We start from the raw sequence: 27,468 nt of genomic DNA on the forward strand, positions 1-27,468 counted from the left end.
CAAAAACTGCCAATCAACCTGTTTGTATGGCCATCAAGTTACTTGCAGGAACTACTGATCTTTGTAACACAGATAAGGAAATCAGTTGTCAAATTTCTATTCTTATTAGAATTTGCATTGTTATTTCCTCTTTCTTTGCATTGTGAGTTAAATTCCACGCCCATCACTTCCTTTCTATACCCTTTTCAACATAATGTTCTATTAAAAACATGTCACCCGATTTCTATTTTATTAGCATGACAGAAAAGCTACAACTTTTTCTTTCTGTTTTCCTTCACTTTGGATTTAGGTCTTAAGTAAACTGTTATTACAGAAAGGTCCAAACAAAGCTTTCAGCCATGGCTGTCAAAAAACTTTGAAATTGGTTTTTTAACTGTCACAGCTTGGCTTTGGAGCTGTCATTATAATTAGGTTATTTTTTTTGTCTGAATGTCTATGTATCTCTGTTGGTACAGAGTCATTAAAATAATCACTCACAATGGAGTTTGATATGCTATAATAACCGTGGCTTGGTTGACTTGCTCCTGCATAATAACTTTCAATCATTAAATAAGAATGAGGGTGATAAGTATGTGTAGAAACCAAATTTAAAAATTCAAACTAGTGACTCTACCTTTAATATGGAAGCTAGTGGCACAGGCCACTGGAACTAATTCAGTCAACACTTCCGTGATGTGAAATGACTGGGAGTATTGCATGTGCACACATTCTGGTGTTGCCGGAGTCCAAGTCTATCCCTTCAGGTTTCACTTTCTTATGCAAATTAGCATAGAGAAAATTGTTGAAGTAGAATAGATCTCACAAAACACTATGAAACTTGAGGCTTCCACAGTTCTATTACCTAACATAATGTAGGTTCTACCTACCATCTATTTATCTATACACACACACACACACACACACATACACACAAACACACACTTTCCATGAACATCCACATGTACAAATTTAAGTGTATGTATATATGTGTTGTATTTTTATATCTTTATACATGTAGTATAAGAATTTTCAGACATCTGTATTCAAGCTTTTTAAAGTTCCTTCATTTAAAATGACATTTTAGTTCACTTTTTGTTAAGGTAGAGGACAGAAGAGAAGGCTCGATGTTTAAGAATGGTTGTTGCTCTTCTAGATGATCCACATTCTGGTCCCCATACCCACATAAGGCATCTCACAACCTCCTGTAATTCCAGCACCAGGGATTCCAACAGCATCTTCTTATCTCAGTGGGTATTTATACATATATACATACCCATATATATATATATATATATATATATACAGACATAAATAAAAATAAAAGTAGAACCACCTTTTAAAATGCTTTAAAAAATGATGAGTCAACTTCTGAATAATTTTCAGTTTTACTTTGCTGCAAAATCCATTTATTTGTATAAATGACCATTGGAGTTACAAAGACATGGAGAGACTTTAATTGAATCTTTCCCAAGGCATCAAAATCTGTCAGAAACACTAGAGACTTTCTACTCAAAGGGTCTCTGGGTCAGCTTCACCCTTGAAGGTGCTTAGAAATGCAAGAACGAAGACTGCTTCCTAGCCACAAAATATTGAAATCTGTAACTTTGACAAGGTTCCTAGGTGGAATCTGGTTTTAAGTTCAAGTTTAAGAATTTGTGCAGTGGATAATACTCATTGATTAAGAGGATAAACTGGATTAAGTAGAGTCTAACAAAGACTGGCTGAATATCATCGTTATAGTAGGAGCACTTTATCCCCAAATGGATGGCAGTTCCTTCCCGTTCAAGTCCATGGCAAAGAGCCAGTTAGACAAAAGGGTTTGCAACATAAGGGGACTTTCTGAAGCCACAATTACAGACTCCTTAAAAATGGCAGAGGATGAGGTAGCTTCAAGAAGACCTAATACCTATACTCCTCAATGTATTCCACAATATAGAAACAGAAGGGTCATTACCAAATTCCTTTTATGAAGCTACAGTTACTCTGATACCAAAACCACACAAAGACTCAACCAGGAAAGAGAATTACAGGCCGATCTCACTCATGAATATCGATGCAAAAATCCTCAACAAAATACTGGCAAACCGAATCCAAGAACACATCCGAAAAATTATCCATTATGATCAAGTAGGCTTCATTCCTGAGATGCAGGGCTGGTTCAACATACGAAAATCTATCAATGTAATCCAGCATATAAATAAACTGAAAGAAAAAAACCATATGATCATTTCATTAGATGCTGAAAAAGCATTTGACAAAATTCAACATCCATTTATGTTAAAAGTCTTGGAGAGATTAGGGATACAAGGGTCATACCTAAATATAATAAAAGCTATATACAGCAAGCCAACAGCTAACATCAAATTAAACGGAGAGAAACTCAAAGCCATCCCGCTTAACTCAGGAACACGACAAGGCTGTCCACTTTCGCCATACCTCTTCAATATAGTGCTGGAAGTTCTAGCAATAGCAATAAGACAACATAATGGGATCAAGGGGATTCGAATTGGAAAGGAAGAAGTTAAACTTTCGTTATTCGCAAATGATATGGTAGGGTACATAAGCGACCCCCAAAACTCCACCAAAGAACTTTTACAGCTGATAAACAGCTTTAGTAATGTGGCAGGATACAAGATCAACTCCAAAAAATCAGTCGCCCTCTTATACACAAAGGATAAGGAAGCAGAGAGTGAAATCAGAGAAGCTTCTCCATTCACGATAGCCACAAACAGCATAAAATATCTTGGGGTAAATCTAACCAAGGAAGTGAAAGATCTATATGACAAGAACTTTAAGGCATTGAAGAAAAAAATTGAAGAGGATACCAAAAAATGGATGGACATCCCTTGCTCTTGGATTGGGAGGATCAACATAGTAAAAATGGCAATTCTACCAAAGGCAATTTATAGATTCAATGCAATCCCCATCAAGATCCCATCAAAATTCTTCACAGATCTGGAGAGGACAATAATCAACTTTATATGGAAAAACAAAAAAACCCAGGATAGCCAAAACAATCCTATACAATAAAGGATCTTCTGGAGGCATTACCATCCCTGACTTCAAACTCTATTACAGAGCTACAGTAATGAAAACAGGGTGGTACTGGCATAAAAACAGAGAAGTCAACCAATGGAATCGTATAGAAGACCCGGATTTTATCCCACAAACCTATGAACACCTCATTTTCGATAAAGGAGCTAAAAGTATACAATGGAAGAAAGAAAGCATCTTCAACAAATGGTGCTGGCACAACTGGATGTCAACCTGTAGAAGAATGAAAATAGACCCATATCTATCACCATGCACAAAACTCAAGTCCAAATGGATTAAAGACCTCAATATCAGCCCGAAAACACTGAACCTGATAGAAGAGAAAGTGGGAAATACCCTACAACAGATGGGCACAGGTGATCGCTTCTTAGGTATAACCCCAGAAGCACAGACATTAAGGGCAACATTGAATAAATGGGACCTACTAAAACTGAGAAGCTTCTGTAAAGCAAAGGACACTGTCACTAAGACACAAAGGCAACCTACTGACTGGGAGAAGATCTTCACCAACCCCACAACAGACAAAGGTCTGATCTCCAAAATATATAGAGAACTCAAGAAACTAGACTTTAAAATGCTAATTAACCCAATTAAAAAATGGGGCACTGAACTGAATAGAGAATTCTCAATAGAAGAAGTTCAAATGGCCAAAAGACACTTAAGGTCCTGCTCAATTTCCTTAGCAATCAGGGAAATGCAAATCAAAACAATTTTGAGATATCATCTTACACCTGTCAGAATGGCTAAAATAAAAAACTCCAATGATAGCCTTTGCTGGAGAGGCTGTGGAGGAAGGGGTACCCTCATCCATTGCTGGTGGGAATGCAATCTTGTGCAACCACTGTGGAAGTCAGTGTTTCGGTTTCTCAGGAAATTCGGGATCAACCTACCCCTGGACCCAGCAATACCACTCTTGGGAATTTACCCAAGAGATGCTCTATCACATGTCAAAAGCATTTGCTCAACTATGTTCATAGCAGTATTATTTGTGATAGCCGGAACCTGGAAACAACCTAGATGCCCTTCAATGGAAGAATGGATGAAGAAAGTATGGAATATATACACACTAGAGTACTACGCTGCGGTAAAAAACAATGACTTCTCTAATTTTGCATGCAAATGGATGGAAATAGAAAACACTATCCTGAGTGAGTTATTCCAGACCCAAAAAGATGAACATGGGATGTACTCACTCATAATTGGTTTCTAGCCATAAATAGGGGTCACGGAGTCTACAATAGGCGAACCTAAAGAAGCTGAGTAAGAAGGTGAACCCAAGGAAAAACATATAGTTATCCTCTTGGATAAGGGAAGTAGACAAAATTGCCGGGGAGAAAAGTGGGATCTTGGGGGTGGGGTGGGATGGGGGTAAGGGGAGATGGGGAGAGAAAAGGTAGAAGGGAAGGAGGGGGGACTTGAGGAAACAGGAGGATCGGGATAAAGGAAGGTTGGATAGGGGAGCACGGAACCACAATTCTTAGTTAAGGGACCCACTTTAGGGTGGGCAGGAGAATTGACATTAGAGGGGCTCCCAGGTGCCCAAGCTGAAGTCCCCAGTTAGTTCCTTGGGCAGCTGAGGATAGGGAACCTGAAATGACCATATCCTAGAGCAATACTGATGAATATCTTGCATATCATCCTAGAACTTTCATCTGGCGATGGATGGAGATAGAGACAGAGACCCACACTGGAGCAATGGACTGAGCTCCCAAGGTCCCAATGAGGAGCAGAAGAGGGAGAACTTGAGCAAAGAAGTCGGGACCACTAGGGGTGCACCCACCCACTGAGACAGTGGAGCTGATCTACTGGGAGCTCACCAAGGCCAGCTGGACTGCTACCAAAAAAGCATGGGATAAAACTGGACTCTCTGAACATGACGAACAATGAGGGCTGATGAGACGCCAAAGACAATGGCACGTGGTTTTGATCCTACGCAATCTGCTGGCTTGGTGGGAGCCTAGCCAGTTTGGATGTTCACCTTCCTAGATATGGACGGAGGGGGGAGGACCTAGGACTTACCACAGGACAGGGAACCCTGACTGCTCTTTGGACTGGAGAGGGAGGGGGAGAGGAGTGGGGGGAAGGGGAGAGGGGTGGGAGGAGGGGGAGAAGAGTGGGAGGAGGGGGAGAAGAGTGGGAGGAGGGGGAGGGAAATGGGAGGCTGGTGGGAGGTGGAAACTTGTTTTTTTCTTTCTTTATTGTCCTTTTATCAATAAAAAAATTAAAAAAAATAAAGTAAAAAAATAAAAAAAACCCGCAACAATAAAAAAAAAAGAAAAGCGAATAACCTTAGTTTTCAAAAAACAATGGAGTGCCACTGATGTCTCATTTTTTTTTCTCCAATGAAAATGAGTTTTGGCGTCAGATCTGCAGCACAGAATGAATTTGTATTGTTTTAAGTAACTAAGTTTGTGGACATTTGTTGCAGGCACAATGGGAAACCATAGAGCACTGTCTATTATTTTGGTAGACATCATCTTAAATTATTCTTTAGGGAAATGATTGAACACACCTGTCCAGTACTAAGTAAGACTTAACTATGGTCTCCACACAGGGTGACTCATTAGTAAGATGCTGTAAATACTGTTGCTTCAAATGTAAACAACATTATAGTAACTGTATTTTTCATATTGCACTGTACCAGGAAGTGCCAGGAGAGAATAATGCAATGGTGCAAAGGTCAAGAACAATAAATATAACTTTTATACTAGTTCAGAGCTGAGGAAGGAGCTCAACGGTCGAGTGCCTGTCTAGCTAGTATGCACCAAGCCTGTGCTCATGCAAAAACAAAAGAGACAGAAAAACATTAGCTTTGAGTCCCATTATCTAAGGATAACCTTCATGAGGCTGTAAGTGAAGCTATCTGGGGACAAAGGTCCTTCTGCCATTAAAATCAATATTAACAAGAAGTTGTATCATGAGAAGAGTCAGCCTGTACTAGAGTGCTTAGTCTGTGCTAAGCTTCGTTTCAAGTACACTGATTCAATGACAATGCTGACGCAATGACACCATTTGGTCCTCAATAGTCTTGGCATTTGGTGTTGTGTCATCTCCCTTTATCAGGAAGAAACAGACTTCTTTGAAAGGATGAGTAGTGTTCCAATCACATTAAGTTGGAAAGCATTCTCAAATGTTTTGGGAACAAAGCAGGTGTTCTTTGCCTTCTCTTGAGCAGTCAAGAAGCCCTTGACATGGCTCTAGATGCTAAAATAGATGTGAAGCAGTATCTTTGCTGAGGGTTTGTCTGGGAATAAAAGGCAGAAGCACATGAAGCTTGTGCTTAAAACCCGAAGACAGTTTGTTCTGTACAGAGGATGTAAGATATCATAATATAATGGAATGTTAATTTTAAGACTAGTTAAGTCTGTGCCTGACTTGACCTCTCTATGACAATATTTTCTCTTCTAGCAAACAGATGCTTTATCTACATATTTTATTGAAGCATGAATATAAGCAGGCCTATTTAATACAGTATGTAGCCTAGGAGACATCATAAACACTGTATTGGAAAACTGGAGGACTTTAAAAATACAGGTACAATCAGTTGCTTATGGAGGAAGGTAAGAGAGATAAAACATAAGAGATTAATCAAAAGAAATAACAAATCTTGAGACAGATTATGAAGATTCATAGATTTCCAAAATGTCTAAAGTGATCTTGTTTTTGGTTGTTTGTTTATGTGTTTATGGGGAAATACTTCTATTAATGTTTAGCTAATATTTTTCCATGAAATAGTGCCTTTGAGAGCCTTAAGATTCTGTAGATAAAACATCTAAAACAGAACATTTGTGGCCTTAGAGTATGATATTAGAATATCATATCTTGATGAATACCAGAGCTCAGAAGATGAATCTTTCATTTGCTTACAAAATATACTACCTTGGGTAAAAATAAACTTTCTGCTACTAAACATTGCATCATTTGGGTATTAAATTTTGAATGTTATTTGGATTTTAAAATAAATAATTTAGAGAACAATACATTTATAAGGTACAATTTTCAGAAAACATATTGCATACGATCTGTGAACATATGAATAAGAACATAAAAGAAAACCTGTCTCAACAAACCAAAAAAAGAATGAGAACATAAGAATGAGCAATTCCACAAAACCTAAAATAAATCTCCCATTCACAAGTGTCGTGTCCTTATTGAGATGACGTCTGCATGCTAATATTTTTATAATTGATATAAAAATGGATCCACCCAATTCAAATATTTTTTTAGTTATCTAATAATCCTGAAAACAGACCAGTGTATTCCCTTCTAGAGTGTGTCTTTCTTAATCACCTGTTTTTGGAGAGGGAGGACTGGGTCCACTAGTAACTCTCCACAAGGATATTGAGAATCTATGATACAATAAATGCCTTCTCATCTGCCATGCCTTAAAAGTTTCCTGCTCTTTTCTTTGAGAAAGAAAGATAAAAGTAAATATCTGGAAATCAAATTGCAAGAAGAAAACTCTCATAAATCCTTTTAATCTCTTGTCCAGAATCAGCCCACTGTTATGTTCTTAAATTGGTATTTAATTAACTATCAATTAATATTGGTAGTCATACTATTATTATCAGTATACTTCAGTTATCAGCTCTTGACCCTAAAATACAAGTTAGATTTTAATAAGAAGAAACTCACATGTGCTGGGATGGGAAAAGTTGCTAACCTGGGTTGAATGTTATTTTTAGCTAGTAATTTTGACATTTTTTTCAATCTGTGTGGAAAAGTCTGGTGGCCTCACACTGAACCCACATGCATGTCCATGCCTTTGGCGGTATCTTCTACAGAAACCATTCAGTCATGTGATTTTTCTCAGGTTAGTTTGTAATAACAGACGAGCAGTGAGAAGAGAATTGTGAAATATTGTTTACTCTCATTTTAGGGTGCCAGAACCACCACACTGACATGCTGACCTAGTTATGGATCCTAACGTCCTCTTCACTCAGTCAGCCAAGCCAAGAGCATAGCTGTGAACGGAAGAGTGGCTGACCATAGATGTCCAAACTATTAGCTGAGATTTGGCATAGACTGGGAAGGCTTTTCAGGTAAATCATAGATTCACAAGAAAAAATTAGTATTTCTTTTATAAACCAGCATGGCATAAACCAAACAACTTAACTTGGTTGCTAACCACTAAGCTATCCCAGGCATTCTGGTCTTTCCATAGATCATTGGTCTGCTCTACAGATTTAAAAATTATTGATCTGATTATGAATGTTGTTCCTTGGGGAAAGGGAAGAAATTTATTGATGTCCTAAAGGTATTCAACCTCATTATCCAAGGCCAAACCACATGTACCACATGTTTAAGTCTCATTTTTCTCTATAGAGACTCATCATAATCTACAATACTAAGGCAGTCACATTAATATGATGACTTGCTCAGCACTAGGGCCCCACAAATATATTTCTAGACTCTGAGAAACTGTACTGAAGACCATACTGATCTGTATATACAGGTTTAAGTATTCCTTAAATACTTAAAATAGACCATTTCCTAAAATTTAACAAAATCATCTGTCCTGAATTGATTTTAGCTATGGTGTGTGTTGCTTGCAAAGGCTTCAATTTAAGACAGCATGGGCTTTCCTGAATACAATGCCATAATGGACATTCATGCTTTGAACCATATTACTAAACAGTGCTTAATATGCCCCTGTTTCCTCACACTTTGTGGCCACACATTTATGGATTAGTGGGAGAAAGGGAAAGGAAACGAAGATCTGTACCAAATGCTCCCAATTAGTTTAACTATAATTTAAGGATTAAGAACTCAGTGTCCCTACATGACTTCATTATTGATATTTGAAAAAAAATCAGGAAGGAGAATGTCAAATCTTGGCTCATAAACAATGACGTGTTGACCTTGTTAATATGCTAGCCTCAGATAATAATAAAGATTAGAACATTAGAATTTTCGCCATATTTTCTGTCATGCTAGAAAAAAAAGAGTAATGGAAGAAAGATGTCCAAACACTATTATTTTGTTCCTCTCCTCAAATTTTCCTCTAAGTAAGTCAGTTAATTTAGTTCTGATACAAGAAATGGAGCATGTCATTGTGCCTGTATGTCTGCATACAAGTATACATGCCAATTAGCTGCATTCAGTCACTTCACAGTGTAAATGTGCATCAAGGAAATACACTTTAAATCTATAAACTAGAATAAACAAACGAATGGATTTAGAAACAAGGACAAAGAAACTGACTTTCAAAACCTGGGGTTGGGGATTGTGGGTTGGGTACATGGCTGGGCCTGGAGGCTGAGTCAGTTGACCATGGAATGTGCAGAAACCAAATTCCTAAATGTCAGCAATGACCCTCAAGGGGTGAGTGAGGCTGTGAATGTGCTATTGACAAGGATGGTCCTTTCTTCAGGTTGCGTGACGAACTCTCTGATGCTGGGACCAATTAAATCCTGGCCTTCAGCTGGATGTTGGGATTAACTGAGTCCTGGCTTTCAGCTGCTCTTCCCTCCTAGAACCTTCTAAGTGAAGTGACTGGAAGCTGTGCCTAGTTAGAGGATCAGAAGATGGGATTATCACCTGTTGGCCATTGACTGCAGTGTATTTAAGTGTACATGGTGTTAATAAAAGGGGGCTTTGGTATCAGTGTTTAAAGGTCTGCATGTTGGTCTGTCTCTGTGTCTGTATTCTCAACCTCCAGCCCCTTGCCTGAAGCTCGTGAACTAGGTTCCAGCGCACAGAGCACAGACATGGGGACCCTGTGCGCGGCAATTGGAGGTCCCTATACTGGGAATTTGAGGAGCATGAATCCTAGTACTTACATATTGAAGGATCCTATTATTCCTGATTGTCATATAAGGAAACTGAAACTCAAAAAGCTTTGGAAAGTTGTTCCAAAGGGCCCTTGGATACATTGTCTTAGCTAGACCTCCTTATCTTCTCACACTGGTCTAGGAAGACAGAAGACACTAACTGGTAAGATGAACTTAATGCCTCACAGGCACCACCAGTTCTTAAAATTATCTATCAGTTGTGGGATGGTTTATTAAGAAGATAGACATTATAAGAACGATTTAGGATATCACTCAAAATACATGTACCACACTGTTCACCACCTTTCAATCTTCACCTTCAGTGGAAAATTTTTCAAAAAGCATTAAAACACTACAGTAATAATCTTGTCATAATTTGACCTATTCATGGAAAAAAATCCCTTTACCTCTTTTCCTTGCAGAAAGGGGAACAACATGGGATGTTACCAGAGAAATTTAATGTCTCATGTATACCTTCATTTTCCTGTCAGATATTCCTTATGATAATAGACCACTGGGTATGCATGCGTTGGAAGAGAGCACTAAGAATTTAGTGGGGCACTCCATGTCTCGCGTGTACCTTCATTTTCCTGTCAGATATTCCTTATGATAATAGACCACTGGGTATGCATGCGTTGGAAGACAGCGCCTAGAATGCAGCCACATCTATCAAATTGTCAAGGAAGAAAACTGCTACCTGAGAGACAGGAGGAAGGCTTGTCATAGCCACTGCTGAGGAATGACTTTCCCATTTAATTCGATTCTATTCATCATGCATTATAGTGACCCCCCTCACACAGATGTTACAATAAAAAAGAGCACTTAAATGGCTACCTAATGGTGGGTTTGATGCTAAAAGAGTCAATTATAACTCTTCAATTTTCTGAGACCCACATTTAAGCACACATTCAAGAAACTTTCTAAATTGCTTCATCATATTGCACGAGGGACTTCTCACACTGCCTAAATAACAGCAAAGTGTAGATAGATTTTTCTTTGGGCTGCCCATTCACAAATAACAAGGAGATTTATTATTAATTATGAAATCTTTGCCTTAGCTTAGATTGTTCCTAACTGGTTCTTATAACTTAAATTAGCCCATATATTTTTAATCTACATTCTGTTGGGTGGCTCAATAACTCATTTCTGTATTGTTCATCCTGCTTCCTCCGCACTGGCTGGTTACTCTTTCTTCTTCTTAGAGATCTTTCTCTTCCTGGATATCCCACCTAGCTCTCCTGCCTAGTTATTGGCCATTCAGTTTTTATTACACCAATCACAGTAATATATCTTCAAACAGTGTACAAGTATCCTACAGCAGAATGCACAGTTTGCATCCATGCATCTATTATCCATATTTTGGATTTGTCCCCATATTTTATATTTTTATTTCTTTGTATTAATATATAAGTGATATGACTTTTAGAAATGTATGAGATTTCTGAAAATCATTTATATTAAGTGACATGTTAGCAATCTGAAGATTGCTTATTAGTCTGAAGAAATTCATAAGTGAACAACAAATGTACGAAAATATGTTTGTATGCACTGGCCAAAATCACACTGCTATATGATACTGTTAGTCTGTTGGCTCCAATCCATAGGCACCCCAAGTGCCATATTCCAGTCTCTCCTCCTAAACAGGTCCTGCACATCTTTCAGCAGAGCCTTGCTAGGCAAGTCCACCTAATTCTCTCAGCCCCAAATACCCTTCTCAACTCCAGGACTTAGCCTATGCCCTATATCCAGTATTTCACCTGGCCACCCTTGCTTGCCTTGACACCTACCTGTAGGCTTCAGCCAGGATATGCCCTGCCCACTCCCAGACGCCTCGTGTGCCACATTCATTCTCTCCACATAGCCAAGTCCTACACGTCTTTACCCTAGAATCTAGCTTGGTGAGTTCAACTGATCCTTTCCTCCATGAAAAACCCTCAGCCCTCAGTTCTACCTACAAACTCCAGATTTGGATCAGGGCCCAGACGCCTCTGTTTAACTTACTTCATTCTACTTAAGTAATATCCACCATTTATGACCAACCCAGACTAAAAATCCTGTGTTCCGGCACAATCTACTCTGTCTGCATCAAACACAGAATAAAACAACATGATCAAACGTCATTGCAAAAATAAAAACAATATGAAAGTTCAAGGTGTATCATACACAACTTCCAAAGCCATCCAATCCCATAAAATGTTTTCTCCCATGAGAATTACGCTGATAAATCCTGGGAAATGACATGTAAAAGAACAATCGTAAATTTCTTTAAAGAATTCAAGGAATTGAAAAAAGACATGAAGAAACATCTCAATGAACTTAAGGAAAATGAATTTAAAGAGAACAAATGCTTGAGTGATACCCAAGAAACCACAAACATAAGCCTGATGTAAATAATGAAGATAATCCGGAATTTGAAAGTGGAATTGAACAAAACAACAGAAACATCAAGAAGAAATGAAGCAGAAATAAAGATGGCACTGAATTTCAACTCAAGGGAAAGAAAACGTTAAAAGTTGAATGAATTAGGAAAAGGATAGAATATCAGGACTCCATGATAAAGTTTTAGGAGCTATAGATTTTTTTCTTCTTTCTACAATCTTTTGGTTATTTATTCATGTTTTCAGTTTAAAATATGGCTTCTTGTATTTAAGTTTGGTTTGTTGGATATAAGATTTTAGGCTGTTTATACCTTGAATTTTTTCTTCTTTAATTAAGACAAATTTTTTCTGAGGGGTACATTAGTCTAGTTCGCCAGCTGTGGTCTTTAGGGACTTGGAATACATTATTTTAGATTGTTCTGTATTTCAAGGATTTCATTGAGAAAGCAGCCATTATTCTTATGGATTTTCCTTTATGTATGACTTGTGTCTTTAAAATAGACCACAAATCTTAAAAAAATCAGAAAAATTGAAATAACTATGTGTAACTTATTGCATCATAATACAATAAAATGAAATTGAGAGCAAAGACATCCTAGTAAGTACAAAAACTCAAGGAGATTAAAGTCCATTACTGAATGATGGATGAGTCAAAGAAGAAATTAATAAACAAATTAAGAAATAAGTAAAAAAGTCTTCTGAAATTAAATAAAAATATAACACAAAAACCCTTGAGACTTACTAGAAGTAGCCCTATGATGGACATTTATAGCTCCAAATGCTTACATTAAAAAACGAACATAAATAAATGCCTTCACGATGCAACTAAAAAACTGAAAACAAGAAACAAACAAACAAAAATTCAAAACAGACAAACAAAAAAGAAAAACAAGAACCAAACCAAGTAGCCGCAATATATAATAAAATTCATACAGGATTGGTTTATTCAGAAATTAATGTGATAGAAAAAAAGAGAAAAACACAAGAGCTGGTTCTTTGAGAAGACAAACAAGATTGACAGACTCCTGACACAACCAACCAAAAGAAACAAAGAGATGACCAAACTAACAGAATCAGAAATGATCGTGGAAACATTCTAACAGACACCAAACATTAAGACTAATTATAAGTGATTTGAGTATTTACACACTTGAAAATCCATATCCATGTTTGCTTGTCTTGTACCAAGTCCCCATCAACAATAACAAGTGCTTGCTATTGTATTTTGTTTAAATCATCTGCTTTTGCATCAATTCCCATGACTGAATTCTTGAAATCAAGGTTTTCCACATCTTGTGACCTATTCTTACATCACATTTCCTCTCAGTTCATTTGCATTTTGCAAGTTTTCTGGTGATTTTCTTCTGAAAATGTGTGTGGGAGGTCACCATGCTCAGAGTCATAGACAGCCACTGTGGGTGATGTGCAAGAACCAGAATGAAGCTATAGTGATTAGGGAAGAGAATGGAGACAGGTACATTGAGAGAAACAGAAATGAAAAACTACATAGCTCAGAAGAGAGAGGTACAGGATGCACAGTGACCTGAGATTCCAGATACCTGCAGTAGGTGTGCTCTTTGACATCGTGACAAACGTTTCTCAACTGAAAACACAAATGTCCATGTACTTTCCTCAGATTATGAGGTGGTAATGGGAGATGAATATTAGAGTCAGCTTTAGAGCAAAGATAAAATAATCCAGTTGGGAGGACTGGTTTACTCAGGCTCGAAGACCAGCAGTTCTCAACACGCGGGCTGTGAGTCCCTGAGCAGAACTATCAATAAATAGACATTTGCAAGTTCATAGCAGTAGTAAAATTACAGTTATGAAGTAGCAACAAAACAATTCTATGGTTGGGATCACCACAACATGAGGAACATTATGTTAGAGAACTTAAGAATGACCTATCAAGTCAAACAACACTGTTCTGTTTTTCCATCCTTCTGTTCTGGTTTTAAGATTCATGGCAATGCACATTTATTTTCATTACTCTTAAACAGAAAAGAGCAAGCTAAGGACATAAGACTGGATCTTTTCTCAGCATGCCTGCATGTGATTCCCATTATACTTAGTATGCCTCTGATTACAACTTTAATTTGAATCTCATATAATGGTAAATGAATTCACATAGTTTCTAATTGCAGATCAGAAGTGGCCGGGCCACTAATAACAAGATAATCTCTATTATTGGATCACCATATATCACGATTCATCTGCATAATTTCACAACCTATAAATGTAAAGAAAAGACAGGAAGACCAATAGAGTTGAACATTTGGTATAAGGTAGAGAAGACTGAGGAACATCAACTAATATTACTAAATTGTCCAGTTGCTTATAATTGTTGGGAAAGCTCACAAGCAAAAACACCAGACAAGGACACAGAAAGCTAAAAAGGAGGTGAAAATGCAATAGCAATTCTGAAATGTAGCAAATTCAGAGGAAGTGACACAAAAGAGGAGAGGAAGGAGGTGAAAATGTAGTACCAACTCAGAAATGTAGCAAATTTGGAAGAATTGGCACAAAAGAGGAGAGGCATTATTCTAATATTCCCAATTTTTAGGAGATTTTGAGCCAATTCTATTTATGCTTAGTTATAAATGTAAAATTTTGAAAGTATAAAATATTGGGTGGGCTATTTTTATAATATATTTTTAAATTTACACACTACTTGCTATTATATGATCTCTACGACCTAAAATAACATTACTGTAACTTATTTTATGAGTCTCCCAAACAAGTGCCAACAAGACATATAAAATTAGAGAAAGGCATAAAACACTTTATGGCAGCCTTTGCTTCTATGAAGAACAGGTTTATTTCTTAGTGTGTTCTGTTAACAAGTACTTGAGTGTGCTTGTTGGTGCTATCTCGCTGTGATTTATTTACTCTCTTACCATTGAGACAAAGACAAGTGCCCTTTAATGCTTTATGACAGACAAATTTAGACCTGTGGTAAACAACACTCTTAGTTCTAATCTGGGGGCGGGAACGAAGAGCTGGGAAACGGAGGCAAAATGGAATCTCTCTGATTAATGTTGGTTATTTAACATCAGTTTCTCCAGCAAGGGAAAACTTCACATCAGTAGAAGCCACACCAGCCATAATCTCTACAAAAACTACGCCCAATCCTGTAGTAGCTCTATATGCATTTACTAAATGAAAGAGCATGCGTGTAAGAGCAATGCAGCATTAGAAGGTCTTAAAGTGCTGGGCTTCTCCTGAAACCCCGCTCTAGTTGTCTTCATGAGTCTCACTTCCAGGAACCAGAAATTGAACCAATTACAGCAATAACAACCACTCTGATAGAAGACATTTATTTCTATTTTCATGTCACCATGGTCTCAAACAAGCAGCACATTGGCAGAATGTATCAAGAAAATACTTCCTGGGAGTAATATGGCTTTAGATAACTTTGGATGGATTATATGTCTCTTATTTGGTACTCTGCTAGTTTATTTTCCAAACAAGTCTGTGATTCCTTGAATATTTTTTCAATCGAATAAAACATGGAACTCTGCAAACAATGGTAACAGGAATAGTAGAAGCGGCTGCTGTATTTGCATATTAGTGATGGTATTACAATCAACATAGGTGAGAAGAAAACCAAGAGATAGCATTTAATATTACCATTATTCATCTGGGAATAATGAACTTTGCTTCCATTATTTAAATGATAGAAACATGTAAATAAGCAACGAAATGAAGAGGCAATCTACAAAACAGGGAAAAATGTTTGTGCACCTTATATAGGAAAGAAAAATAAAATCTTCAATATAAATTGTAAATATTCAAGACAGTTAAATATCTGAAGGGGAAAAAAACTAAACAAATCTGAGTGAATGTAGAAGTTTCACAGGTAGGGACCCCAGACCCCATCTTCTGATCATTTGAGCCTTGCCATGACCTCAGGTGCCCTTGCAGTCTATCATCCCATGCTTAATTTTAAAGTTCTTTGTTAGGAAAACACCTTGATATCACCTTGCTCTGGAGATTGGACATGTAGCATAACAGATCATGTGCTAATATATTTCCTTCGCAGTTACCTATGAAGGTATTGCACAGCCCTAAATAACTCGGGCATTTTAGGAAATATTTTGACAAGAATTAACATGACAACGAAACTTTTTGTTGATTTGATAGTGTTGAAATTCTTTTGTTCATGTGCCATTATTCATCATTTATCAAATCCCCATTTGTTATTTTTTTTGTCATCTTGACACAAGCTATGGTCATCTTGGAAGATCTGAGGAAATGCCTCTATCATATTGACCAAAAGAAAAGCCTTTGGGTTCATTTTCTTGATTAATAATTGTTGTGGGTGGTGCTTTCCCTTAGTAGGGTGTTGTGGAATATTATTTTAAGTAGGCAAAAATGTGTTACATTTGTTTATGCTACACTTGTTTAATGATATAAGAATGTGTGTTTAATTATGTAAAGATATGCTGCAATGGTTTCACCTTGCCTGCCTAAGGTACCTGATTGATCTAATAAAGAGCTAAACAGCTAATAGCTAGGCAGGGGAAAGATGGTGAAACTAACAGGCAGTGAAAATAAATAGGAGGAGAAATCTTGGCTTGAAGAAAATGGAAGAATGACAGAAGGGGGAGAGAAAGAGGGACATACCTGGGGCAAGAAGCCAGGCAGCCGCTAGCCAGCCAGACACAAGACATAGTGAAAGTAAGACGTACAGAGGAAAGAAAAGTAAAAAGTTCCAAGACAAAAGGTAGCTAAAAAGAAACAGGTTAAGTTAAAAGAGCTAGCCAGAAATAAGCCTACGCCAGGGCAAACATTTATAACTAATAATAAGTCTCTGTGTCATGATTTAGGAGCTGGATGGTGGGCCAAAAGAAAAGCCCTGGTACAGTAGGTGATCTTGGATGGTTTAAGAAAACACACTGAATGAGACAAAGGCAGTAAGTGACAATTTTTGCACTGACTGCCTCAGCTCCTGCCTTTAAGTTCCTGCTTCAAGTTCCTGCCTTGACTTATCTCTGTAGACTGTGACATGGATATCTAAACCAAAAAAATCCTTTCTGCCCAATTTGCTTTTGGTCAAGGTCTTTATCACAGCAACAGAAAACAAAGTAAGGTACCTACTATACATTTAAAAGAATACTAGTTAGGTTATAAATACAGGACAGAATAAAACATTGCCCTGACTTCTTGATAAATCTGGGCAAATCTAGAGCTTGAAGCCTATGGATTTCTTTGTATTAAATAAAAGTAAAAAGTTCAGGATTGATGATTTTTTAAAACGGTATTGTGCTGTACCTGTAGGCAGGCCGGAGCACGTCCCTGGGGCTTGTTGACATCCACAGCTACCAACTGCCAGCCACCAGCAGCATCTTCGTGGAACATCTTTAAGACAAAGAGACCGATGAGTCAGAGATGTTGAGCATGGAACACTGAGAACTCTAGCTTTGTCTGCAGCTTTCTATGTGTTTAAATATTACTGAGAATCTGTCTTCTTAAAGATTTATATTTGGGTCTTGAAACATTTCAGCTATGCTCATTTTAATACTGAAAACAGGAGAATAATAAAGAATAATAATAACACTCTCATGAGCAGTGGTAATAATTGCATTTAGTGAGCACTTGTTTCTGCTTTACAAAGAGTTTGCATATGTAATCTTTTATATACTCTTCTAAGCAGGAAAAATATTCTAATGTTTTTAGGTGGCTATATTCATTATTATTGTTTAGCTCTGCAATAAAGTGTAGTTAGAATTCTAAAGCATTATGTCGCATCAGTTGAGTATATGTAAGAAGACTTTTTAAAATCTTAATAGATATTTCTTAGTGAGTTAACTAAAAACATTCTCATGTCAAATAGTATCAGGAGTTCCCCTTCAGTGTGTGGTAGGATTTCAATGGTAGTAGGGTGAGAGGGTGCTTAACCGACTGTGTAATTATTTTAACTAGGTCGCAATCAATTTGCTTAACAGAAATTTAGTTGGTATATTTACAAAGGTACATGTTATTTATCTTGGCTTAGCAGAGATAAATTTCAAGATGCTATTGGACAACCTGAGACCTGCTCAGTCTGGTGTCTAGGTGATCGATAATCTTATGACATAGTTCACTCCTAAGTAAGTTCTCATTTGTCAACATTATATCCAGTTGGAAGACACTTCCCACTTACACTGTTCCTCAGGAGTAGTGTGTGTGCATGTGTGTATGTGTGTGTGTGTGCATGCATGTGTTTGTGTGTGTTGGTTTTAATGAGGTAAAGTAGAATTATAGTTTTCTTAAAAAAATAAAGATGTTAACCATAATAATCCACTGTTTTGTTTCTGCCCAAAGTCTGTTTTTTATACACTAAACATTTTCATTGTTACTAATACTTATGGCTTTATGTTGGTCTGACCCCCATATTGTAAACAGAAATCATTAACGGAAATCTGAGTGACACAGTACATGGATCATTACCTATGTGTCATAATCATACTTTCAAACACTAACCAGAGAGATTGTAGTTCATTTGCAGCAAGGAAAGTTTCTATCATGATTTAAAATGGGAAATAAGTGCATAACCTCACAGGCCACATATCTAAATTTTAAATGAAACAATTGAGGTGCACATTTACACAAAGATTCCTTTACCAGAGATGTTATCACAAATAGTGAGCCCCAGATGTCTATTACAGAGCTCACCTTCTCTTTAGAATAAAATTTAAAAGCTATTTTTGGTTGTAGAACTAAGTACATCCTTCATGACTGGACCCATTCTGAGAATATAGACTGGCTGGAAAAACAAACCAGCTAAAGGGAACTTTAAAGACCCTGTCAGGATTCTGGGATTCTTTTTGTACAGGCAAATGTCAAAACCTATGCTGTCAGTCACCAGCGTAGAACACTCTGCCAGTTCCTTCTATACTGTCTTGTCAAGGCACAAAGCACTCCTGGGGCTGATATTTCCTTTCATTGGGGCAGACTAATTTTCTATGCTAAATTATTTTTCTCCAGCAGACCAAACTCAAATGAATCAATTTAACTGTCAGTAAAAGTGTTATCTGTAGGTCACCCCTGCGTTTGAAATAAAGTAACAGAAATGCAAAAGTGTCTCATTTTCTTTGGAACCTAAATCATGCAACATTTAGATTGGTTAATATAACTATAGATCTTTGAGACTGAAACTGGGCTAGCCGATGGAGACAAAAATCCCAAGGGGCTCAGATCTCTTGGGAGGATTCTGGGCATGACTGTGGTCATTCTTTGTTTTCCAATGACAGGGCATTTTTATAAGGCTCCAAAAAGGGGAAACGTTACTACCCTTTCCTAGAAGCTTATTTTGACCGGGTGGTTGACTATATACTGTAAGCAGAACTTTATTTTTCTTCCTGTATTTGTTTTCTGCTGACTTGGATATAAATGTAAGAGTTGCAGCTAAAGAGGCATCGTAGTCTTCTACGTAACCATGGAAAGGGAGACTGTGCAAAGTGGAGCAGAGAGGTGATGGTGAGTGATCGCTCATTGGCAGCCTGGACCAGTGAGCCAGCCAGCTTTACCCAGAAAGGACACAAATCTACATCACGTATGCTGCTTATATTCAGTATTTGGCCTATACAGTAGAATATAACATAGGTGGTTTTAGGTAAAATGTGCAATGGTTCCTGTGTTTTAATCATATGACTCTCGCCTTCTGATTCTATCACGAAAATGTGATCCTAAAAATGTGCATAAGATAAAAATCAACCAATATCCCAAGAGGTAACCATTGCTGACATTTTAAACTTTAAGCAGCCAAATGCTTTAAGCAGAATTTAATGGGTCATCTAGTAGGGACATGGGAAACAGTAGTGCTGAGGGTGATTTGGACTGTGAGGGCCTGGCTCAAGACATCTCAGAGGAGGATATTAGCAGGTGGCCTAGAGATCATTCTTTTAATATTTTGGTGAAGAATGTGGCTGCTTTTTACCCTTTCCCAAAAAGTCTGCAGGAGACTAAATTAAAGAATTATGGATTAACAGCTTTACAGAGGACATTTCAAAACAACCTAGCATTGACTGTGTCACACGGCTGCTAATGGCCAGTCTTGTTCAGGTCTATAATGAAAGGGAGCAAGTTGAGCAAGGAAAAATACAAAATGTACAGAGGAAAAAGGCAGCACTAAGAAGTGTGAACAGATTAGAGAAAAGCCTGACGCTAAGTGGAATAAAGAGAGCGGTGACCTCAGATCAATCTAAACTTCCAATTTGCGAAAAAGAATTAAAGAAAAGTGAAAAGGAATAAAAGAAAAGCTTAGGGCCAGGCACAGTGGTGCACACCTTTAATCCTAGTACTCAGAAGGCAGAGGCTAGCAGATCTCTGAGTTCAAGGCCAGCCATGGTTTACAGATTAAGCCAAGATTAGACAGTGACGGAAACCATCAAACACAGAAAGCTAGTGAAATTGTAATTGAATGAGTAGGCCATGTTCTAGCCCTAGCACGCAGCAGAACTTGGCAGTTTTGGCCATGTGATTTTGGATTTGGAGTCAAGGATATAAGGAAGGGGTTATAGAAACTCCCTCTGTGACTACGGAAAGCTGCTGAGTCTAGACATGAGTCAGGGTTATCACTAACAGCTCAGAGAGGCCATTGGGTGAAGCCGTGAATGTGAAGCCTGGATTACTTTGGAGGCCTCAAGATGTTGACAAGGCCAGTGTCACGGGATACCTGCCCAGGAAAGCTGCTAACAGGAAGTGGAACCAGTCCATAAGAAAGAAGTATGTTGCACTCAACAAAACTGAAAGGAGTTGGAGATTTGAAGAGCATTTGGCATCTAGAGATGGAGATGCAGATTTTGGAGTTTCCCCAGCAGGTTTTCAATATTGTTCTAGCAAGTATTTTCTAACTCTGCTCCTTTCTTCTCTTTTGGAATTGTAATGTATATATCTATGCCAATGTATGTCGGAAGTTCCCAATTTTGTTTTTATAGGGTGGTTACAGTTTAGAGATTGTCACGAGTCTCTGAAGAGACTTTTGACTTTTAAACAGTGTTGAGACTGTTAAAGACTATGTGGACTTTTGAAGATGGACTATGGTACAGCTACAAGCCTGTTGGGGCCAGGGAATGGAATTTGATGATTTGAATGAAAATAGTTCTCATAGGCCCATAGAGAAAGGCACTACTAGGAGGTATGGCCTTGTTGGAGGAAGTGTGTCACTGAGGGTTGGCTTTGAGGCTTCAGATGCTGAAGCCAGATCCAGTGTCAAACTCTCTTTCTGCTGCTTGCAGTTCTAGATGTAGAACTCTCAGGTCCTTCTCCAGCACCATGTCTGCCTTTGAGCCACTGTGCTTCTTGATGATGGCATTCAACTAACCTCTGAACCTCTAAGCCATCCCAAATTAATTGTTTTGCTTTATAAGAGTTCCTGTGGTCCTAATGTCTCTCCACAGCAATAGAAACTTTAACTAAGACAACTTTCTTCTAGGAAAGATGTTCCAGTTAAACTTATTGGAACAATATACTTAGGAAGACCTTGTCAGCCAGCATTAAGTGTCATCTTCTTAAGAATAGAGTAAGGCATGTTGTAGTGTCACTGTGCTATGCTAAATGCCACTGTTGATATAGTATAGCGATCATGAGTGGGAGTGACAGTATCCATCACAATGTAAGGGACACTCATGAACATGTCCCTCTCAGTACAAGCAGTTGGGAAAGCATGAAGATTTCAGCCCCATGAATTAGCTCAAGCTTGTTCCTTTAAAAACGATGGAATTTTGTGATGGGCAGCTTGATTTACAAAATAGTTAAGAATACTCTTGTCATCCCAGTCATCAGGTTTTCCATTGACGTGAGGTCAGATAAATCACAATAGAAGCAATGGGAATCTTAGAAAAGTGAATTAAAATTACAAACCTAAAATGTGCACACACACACACATATATATATATACATACATACTGCGGAGAAAAATTTTATTTTGAAATTGCTCTGCTCTTTTTTAATTAAGTATTTAAAAACAGATTATTTATTAAACTCATGAGCATGGTTACCTGGCTCAAATTTATTATCAAATATGTTTAGTCCATGAATGTCAGTACATACACATGAGACTAACCCTCAGGAGGCTGAAGGAAGACCACTATATGTTCAAGTCTGCCTGGGCTATTGAGTGAGACTCTATGTCAAAATGAATTAGAAAAAAACATTCAGCAAAATAACACATTTAGGGAGTCAGTCTCACAAGGCTTCATTTTCACTCCTCACTTCCTATGGTAAATGCTTTATCCACTCCCAAGGCTTCTCACTGGAAAGAGCTCACTGTTACACCAATCTGGGACAGCCCTTCTCTGAGCTGCATCCATTACTGGCCTTCTCACACATCTGAGTAATGCCTATTCATGTGAAAATTGCTGGCTTTGGGACACCAAGCAATTTTTTCCTCAAGTTGAGCATTAGGTTATATGGAGGTTTCTTTTCTTTTGGGTGAATAAATTCCATTTTTTGCTCATGCGTCTTTCATTTATGCGTCTCTGCTTTTCTTGCTGAGGAGCGCACATTCTTACAGAAGTTCATTTAGACAAATTCTAAGGATGCTGACAGGAAGGCAAAGAAGGAACAACTCAAAATCACCCCTTTACTTGCATCTACTCCACCTTATCCATCATGTAGCTTAGCTAGAGAATGATAATTCAGACAGCATCTGTCGGCAAGAGTGCTCAGTCACAGATGAAAGTCTCAGGAATACTGTTCTCTCCACAAAGCCTAAGGCTTATTTGCCAGATCTCCAAAAGGATGCCATTGGGCTATGGAACTTTTATAAAATTCGGGTATGCATGGGCTGTCTCCTTTGTGTCCTCTCTTGGTATACACAGAGTGCAAAAGTGGTTGGCATGGCTCTGGGCTTTGACGGATCCTTAAACCTTTTTCTAGACAAAGTGAAATCAGCTTATCCTTAGCCTAAGCAATCTAGGTGAAGAGATGGCAAGTGTCTAAAGTGAGGTGTTCAGTATGGGATGTGAAGGTCCGGATTAGGGAGAATTCCTGCATGTAATGGTTTCCTAGCTCACATCAGCACATACTAACATCCAATTGTAGGGCCATACCCCTAAATATGGTGACATGAGAAATTTTATTGAGGATTAACAAAGGCACATTTTGTAATAGGAATGTGAACCTTTGCCCTATACACCCTCTCTGAGTATGTGACAACAGTTACCAACCCCAAGAACTATGCAGGAATGAGTCATTAGTCCCAGCACAGGCCAGCCAGGTCCATGATTAGGAACCTGAAAGGATCCCTTCTGGTTTCCCTTCATTTTGCTGTTGCACACCATAACATGCTATGCACAAAAGCTTAAAAATTTGTATTTCCTTAATTTGTTTCTATGTGGCTACTCAGATCATTCAAATGAAAAAAATATTACTTTGATAGTTTAAAAAAAATTTATCATGGTTTCTGTTTTTCTTCTGAAATATTAGGGCCAAGTCTTAGTGGACTGCCTATGTCCAAAAGTCTACTATATCCTCATCATGTACACATGTGTGTCTGAATGCATATATACGTGTACATTTCTATGACCATGATTGTCATAGGAAATTTACATACTTGGGGATTATTGATAAACACAATATTCCCAGTCTTCTTTAATTATTTGGTGAGAAAAACACAGTGATCATAAATTTCCCACATTATAGATAAAGGCAAGAAATGACTTCATGTCCAAAAATCTTTGTGTCATATAAAAATCATCATGATTATACCACTTTGGAACCTATTTTCTCCGAATCAGACTCTTGTGATTTAGTGCCTTAAACCAATGAAATAGAAGTCCAGGCTCTGAGCTAGGTTAGATTTTACAAATGTAACCGTCATGGCAGGCAAATGTTCCGCCTCCCTTCTGTACACATAAAAGCATCTGGGACCTCTTAGAAGTGGTGACTGAGTGGTGGGTGGAGCCTGAGGCCAGTTGCTAGGCTGCCTAAGTGGTATTTTACCAAGAGGCAGCCTGCAGGAGCTTCGGTTGCTTAGCAACCAGGTCCTCAGCAGTAGCATTTTTCTTAATGAAGGTTTTTCACAGTTCTCTGTGTGATTACCTCTGCTGAACATCCAGGCGCATTCCCTCTTGAATTTCTGACTTATGCCTCCACATTAAGTGCAATTTTGTACGACTTTGTTCAAAATTTTCACATTTTGTCTTCTATTATAATTGCTAGCTGGTTTGGCGCTTTACTTTTCCAGCTGTGACTTTTATCAGTCAGAGTTACTTAATAAGCAAAATATGGTTTTAGGGACATTTTAGGTCATTGCCTGGGAGCGCTGCATGTAAGAGCTGCATCCACAGCTCTGTGTTCCATTTACATCTCAATGTATGTCAAAGAAAACATGCCTGCCAAGAGGCTGTCACCTAAGGGAAGACCTGAAACTGTTCCACCTCACAGTAGGCTAACAGGGACCAGATAAGGAATGGGGGCTTTCTGGGTGGATTCTTCAAAAGTGTCATAGCATGGCATTGATGGCTTAGCCGGTGTAGCATATTAATTTCTTTTCGTGGAAGTTGGAATTATTTTTGTCAAATTTGAATAATACTGACATTATTTTACTTGTAACAAAGACTGAACAATTCTGGTATCTGTGGCATTTAGCAACACTTGAACATAGGATTGCTGAAAGTCTCATCAGAAGGTCTTCAATATAAAATTTTCACTTTGGCTTTTCCACCAGTAGTCTATACAACCGTTTTCAAACAGATTTTTTTTCATAATTTAATCTCAAAAAACTGTTAAAAGCATTAAACTGTTTCATTAATAATTCTGGGTTTTTCTTTTTCTCTCTTTCTATTCTTTCTAGAAGATATGCGAGCTTGCCCTTTCTGTTTCTAAACAACAAAATGTGAAAACAAAAATAAATAAGTAAATAACAGGATATCAGAATGCCTCATACATAGTTGAAAGCTCTGCTGCTTTTGTGATATTTCATGCTATCTCTAGATTTTTGGGAAAAGGAAACCATACTGAATACCGATGACGTCTCAAGAACCACAGTTGTGCAACGGGGATTGAGAAATCCTCTTTATAGTTTCATCTTCCCTTATTGGTTTGTTCTCAATTAAACACATTTATGACACCAACACTTCTAATCCTCCATATAAGGACCACTGTATAGACTTGCGGTAATACTAACGAAGGCCAATAAAAATAGAAACTTTCAGTTGCTATATTTACTCAATAAGCCTTTGTGAACTTGTGGTCTTGGAATCAAATCAAAGGCCATAATAAGCATGGATGGCAATTTTAGTTTTACATTGAAGTCACGCATGGCTCTTTAAAGATGACCTTCACCACACCACAGCAAAAGGCTGGGATGACTGTTCTGGCTTTGGACTTCATTTGTATTTTTAATCCACTCTCCCACAGTACCACGTTGTAGCATCCCATTCCAGCAGCTTTTCCCAGGACTTCACTGCTATGAGGATGGGGGGCCTGAGGCTGAATGAATGGCGATCATCTCGCCAAAAAGATACCTGTGTGGTTGCAGTTGAAGTTGTGCTGCTCCGAGTTCCCCACATTTGCTGAAATTGAACTCTGATTTCTGCAAAGGTCTCAATGATGACGGCAATAAACACATTCTGAAAGGAAATGCAAACCACATTTAGCAAACATTGGAGATGGAGAAACCTAGAAACCTAGTGATCAATAAAATCAAACAAAAGAAGACACATGCTGAACATGATAAAATAGACACACTGTGAGCACATTGTTTTCCTCGTACCTTAACAAGCCAGGCAAGGAAGAAAATCAGAGTGATGAAATAGAAGTAGGAACGCCACCGAGGGAAACTGTCAATTGCTCTATACATGAGGAACACCCAGCCTTCCTGAGACGAAGCCTCATAGACTGTGAATATACTCGTGCCTGTCAAGACAGAACAGCAGACGGAATCACCACTGGCTTTTGAAACGAGAAAACATGTCTCAGACAATCAATAGTTATCCACACCCATTGTCTCCATAAATGCATCTCCTCTAAAAGAGATTTAAATTATGTGTGGCATTTTGCAGTTCTTAAGATTTGGGTAAAGTTGTGTCTGACTTCAAGGCAGGGTAATTTCAGTATCACCAACAACAGAACAGCTTTCTATTATGTCTTTAGATGTTTAAGGAACTTGGCACAGTGAAAATGAAATAAACATTGAAACCATGTAGAATAGAAGAATACCACAAGGATTGTGTGGCATGAAAGCTCAGCACTTGCGGCTTGAAAAGTACTGTGAGGGTGCTCGAAATACCTGCCCCCCCTTTAACTAGCATGAAGTAAATCTGAGAATTCGGTTGTATCTGGAGTCATTTTCTCACTGGGGAACTTAACTACTTCAGGTTCTGGGAATTAACTTGGTGGAACTCACATCAAGATTCATGATGCTTAGGTGTGGGGCTGTAAATTATCTGCTAATGCTTTGTAGTGCTAGGAACTAGCATCTCATTGAACACACGCCTGGTAATGACAATGAAATTTAAAATACATGGCTAGCTATAGAACACTGTAGTTTAAGAGAACCTGAGATACTGAACAGGAAAAGACATATTTTTGTCTTGACAGCACAAAGAGGTGCTTTACAGAGACTAAAGCATATTGATACTAAAAGACTTATTCAAGGATTCATTATGATAGTTTGGAGAATTGAAATTAACCCAGTCTCTCTGGAACAAGTTTCTAGAACACCATTCCTTTCAGCTCAGTGACCTTTTGTGTACAGCCTCCTGCTGTTGTGAGTTTTAACTGACAATTTCTGAATGGCCTTGACAATGATAAATGATGAGTTCTCAAGACATTTCCGGCACCACCATCATCAATATAGAATAGAATCTTGCAGTTCAATAATACTTTATGATAAACATAAAATCTGATATGTACTTAAAGTTGTTTATAAAATGTGATGTGTATTGTTCATAAAACTGATATATATGACTTCAGTAAGTTCAATCAGCATAAAGACTTAAATTATTATAGAATAAATTCAATATTTACCAATGACCATTCAAATCATAAGAAACAATGCAATTATGATATCTATGTGTCTGAATGACCAAACTAAGAAGGCTTGGAAGAGTCTGGTGTGTTTGGAGGAAGAAAGGGAGCCATGAAGAAACAAGGAAGCATTCAGTGCTAATGCATGTATTTCCATTGCACACAGGGATGCATGATGGGAAGTCACTGAAAATGCAGACAATGAGAAATAGAGGCCTGAAAGGAAAGCAGAGAGAAGGACAATAGAGTCCTATATAGTGAATTTTCACTACAAAAAAATTACTCTATATAGAATATTGTCTGCAGAATGTAACTTGTTTTATATG

At 37.9% G+C, this 27,468-nt stretch overlaps 1 protein-coding gene across 2 annotated transcripts in view; it reads right to left on the reverse strand.

Moving 5' to 3' along the window:
* Nalcn (sodium leak channel, non-selective) overlaps window positions 1-27,468 on the reverse strand; it is a 261,873-nt gene that overhangs the window by 160,725 nt on the left and 73,680 nt on the right. For both annotated transcript variants that reach the window (XM_075948960.1, XM_075948959.1), the window contains exons 8-10: window positions 25,887-26,029; window positions 25,639-25,743; window positions 17,459-17,545 (exon numbers count right to left, since the gene is read on the reverse strand). In XM_075948960.1, coding sequence (XP_075805075.1) covers window positions 17,459-17,545; window positions 25,639-25,743; window positions 25,887-26,029 — 335 coding nt within the window. The remainder of the gene's footprint in view (window positions 1-17,458; window positions 17,546-25,638; window positions 25,744-25,886; window positions 26,030-27,468) is intronic.

This window comes from Microtus pennsylvanicus, chromosome 15, assembly GCF_037038515.1.
Source record: "Microtus pennsylvanicus isolate mMicPen1 chromosome 15, mMicPen1.hap1, whole genome shotgun sequence".
Lineage (NCBI taxonomy): Eukaryota > Metazoa > Chordata > Mammalia > Rodentia > Cricetidae > Microtus > Microtus pennsylvanicus.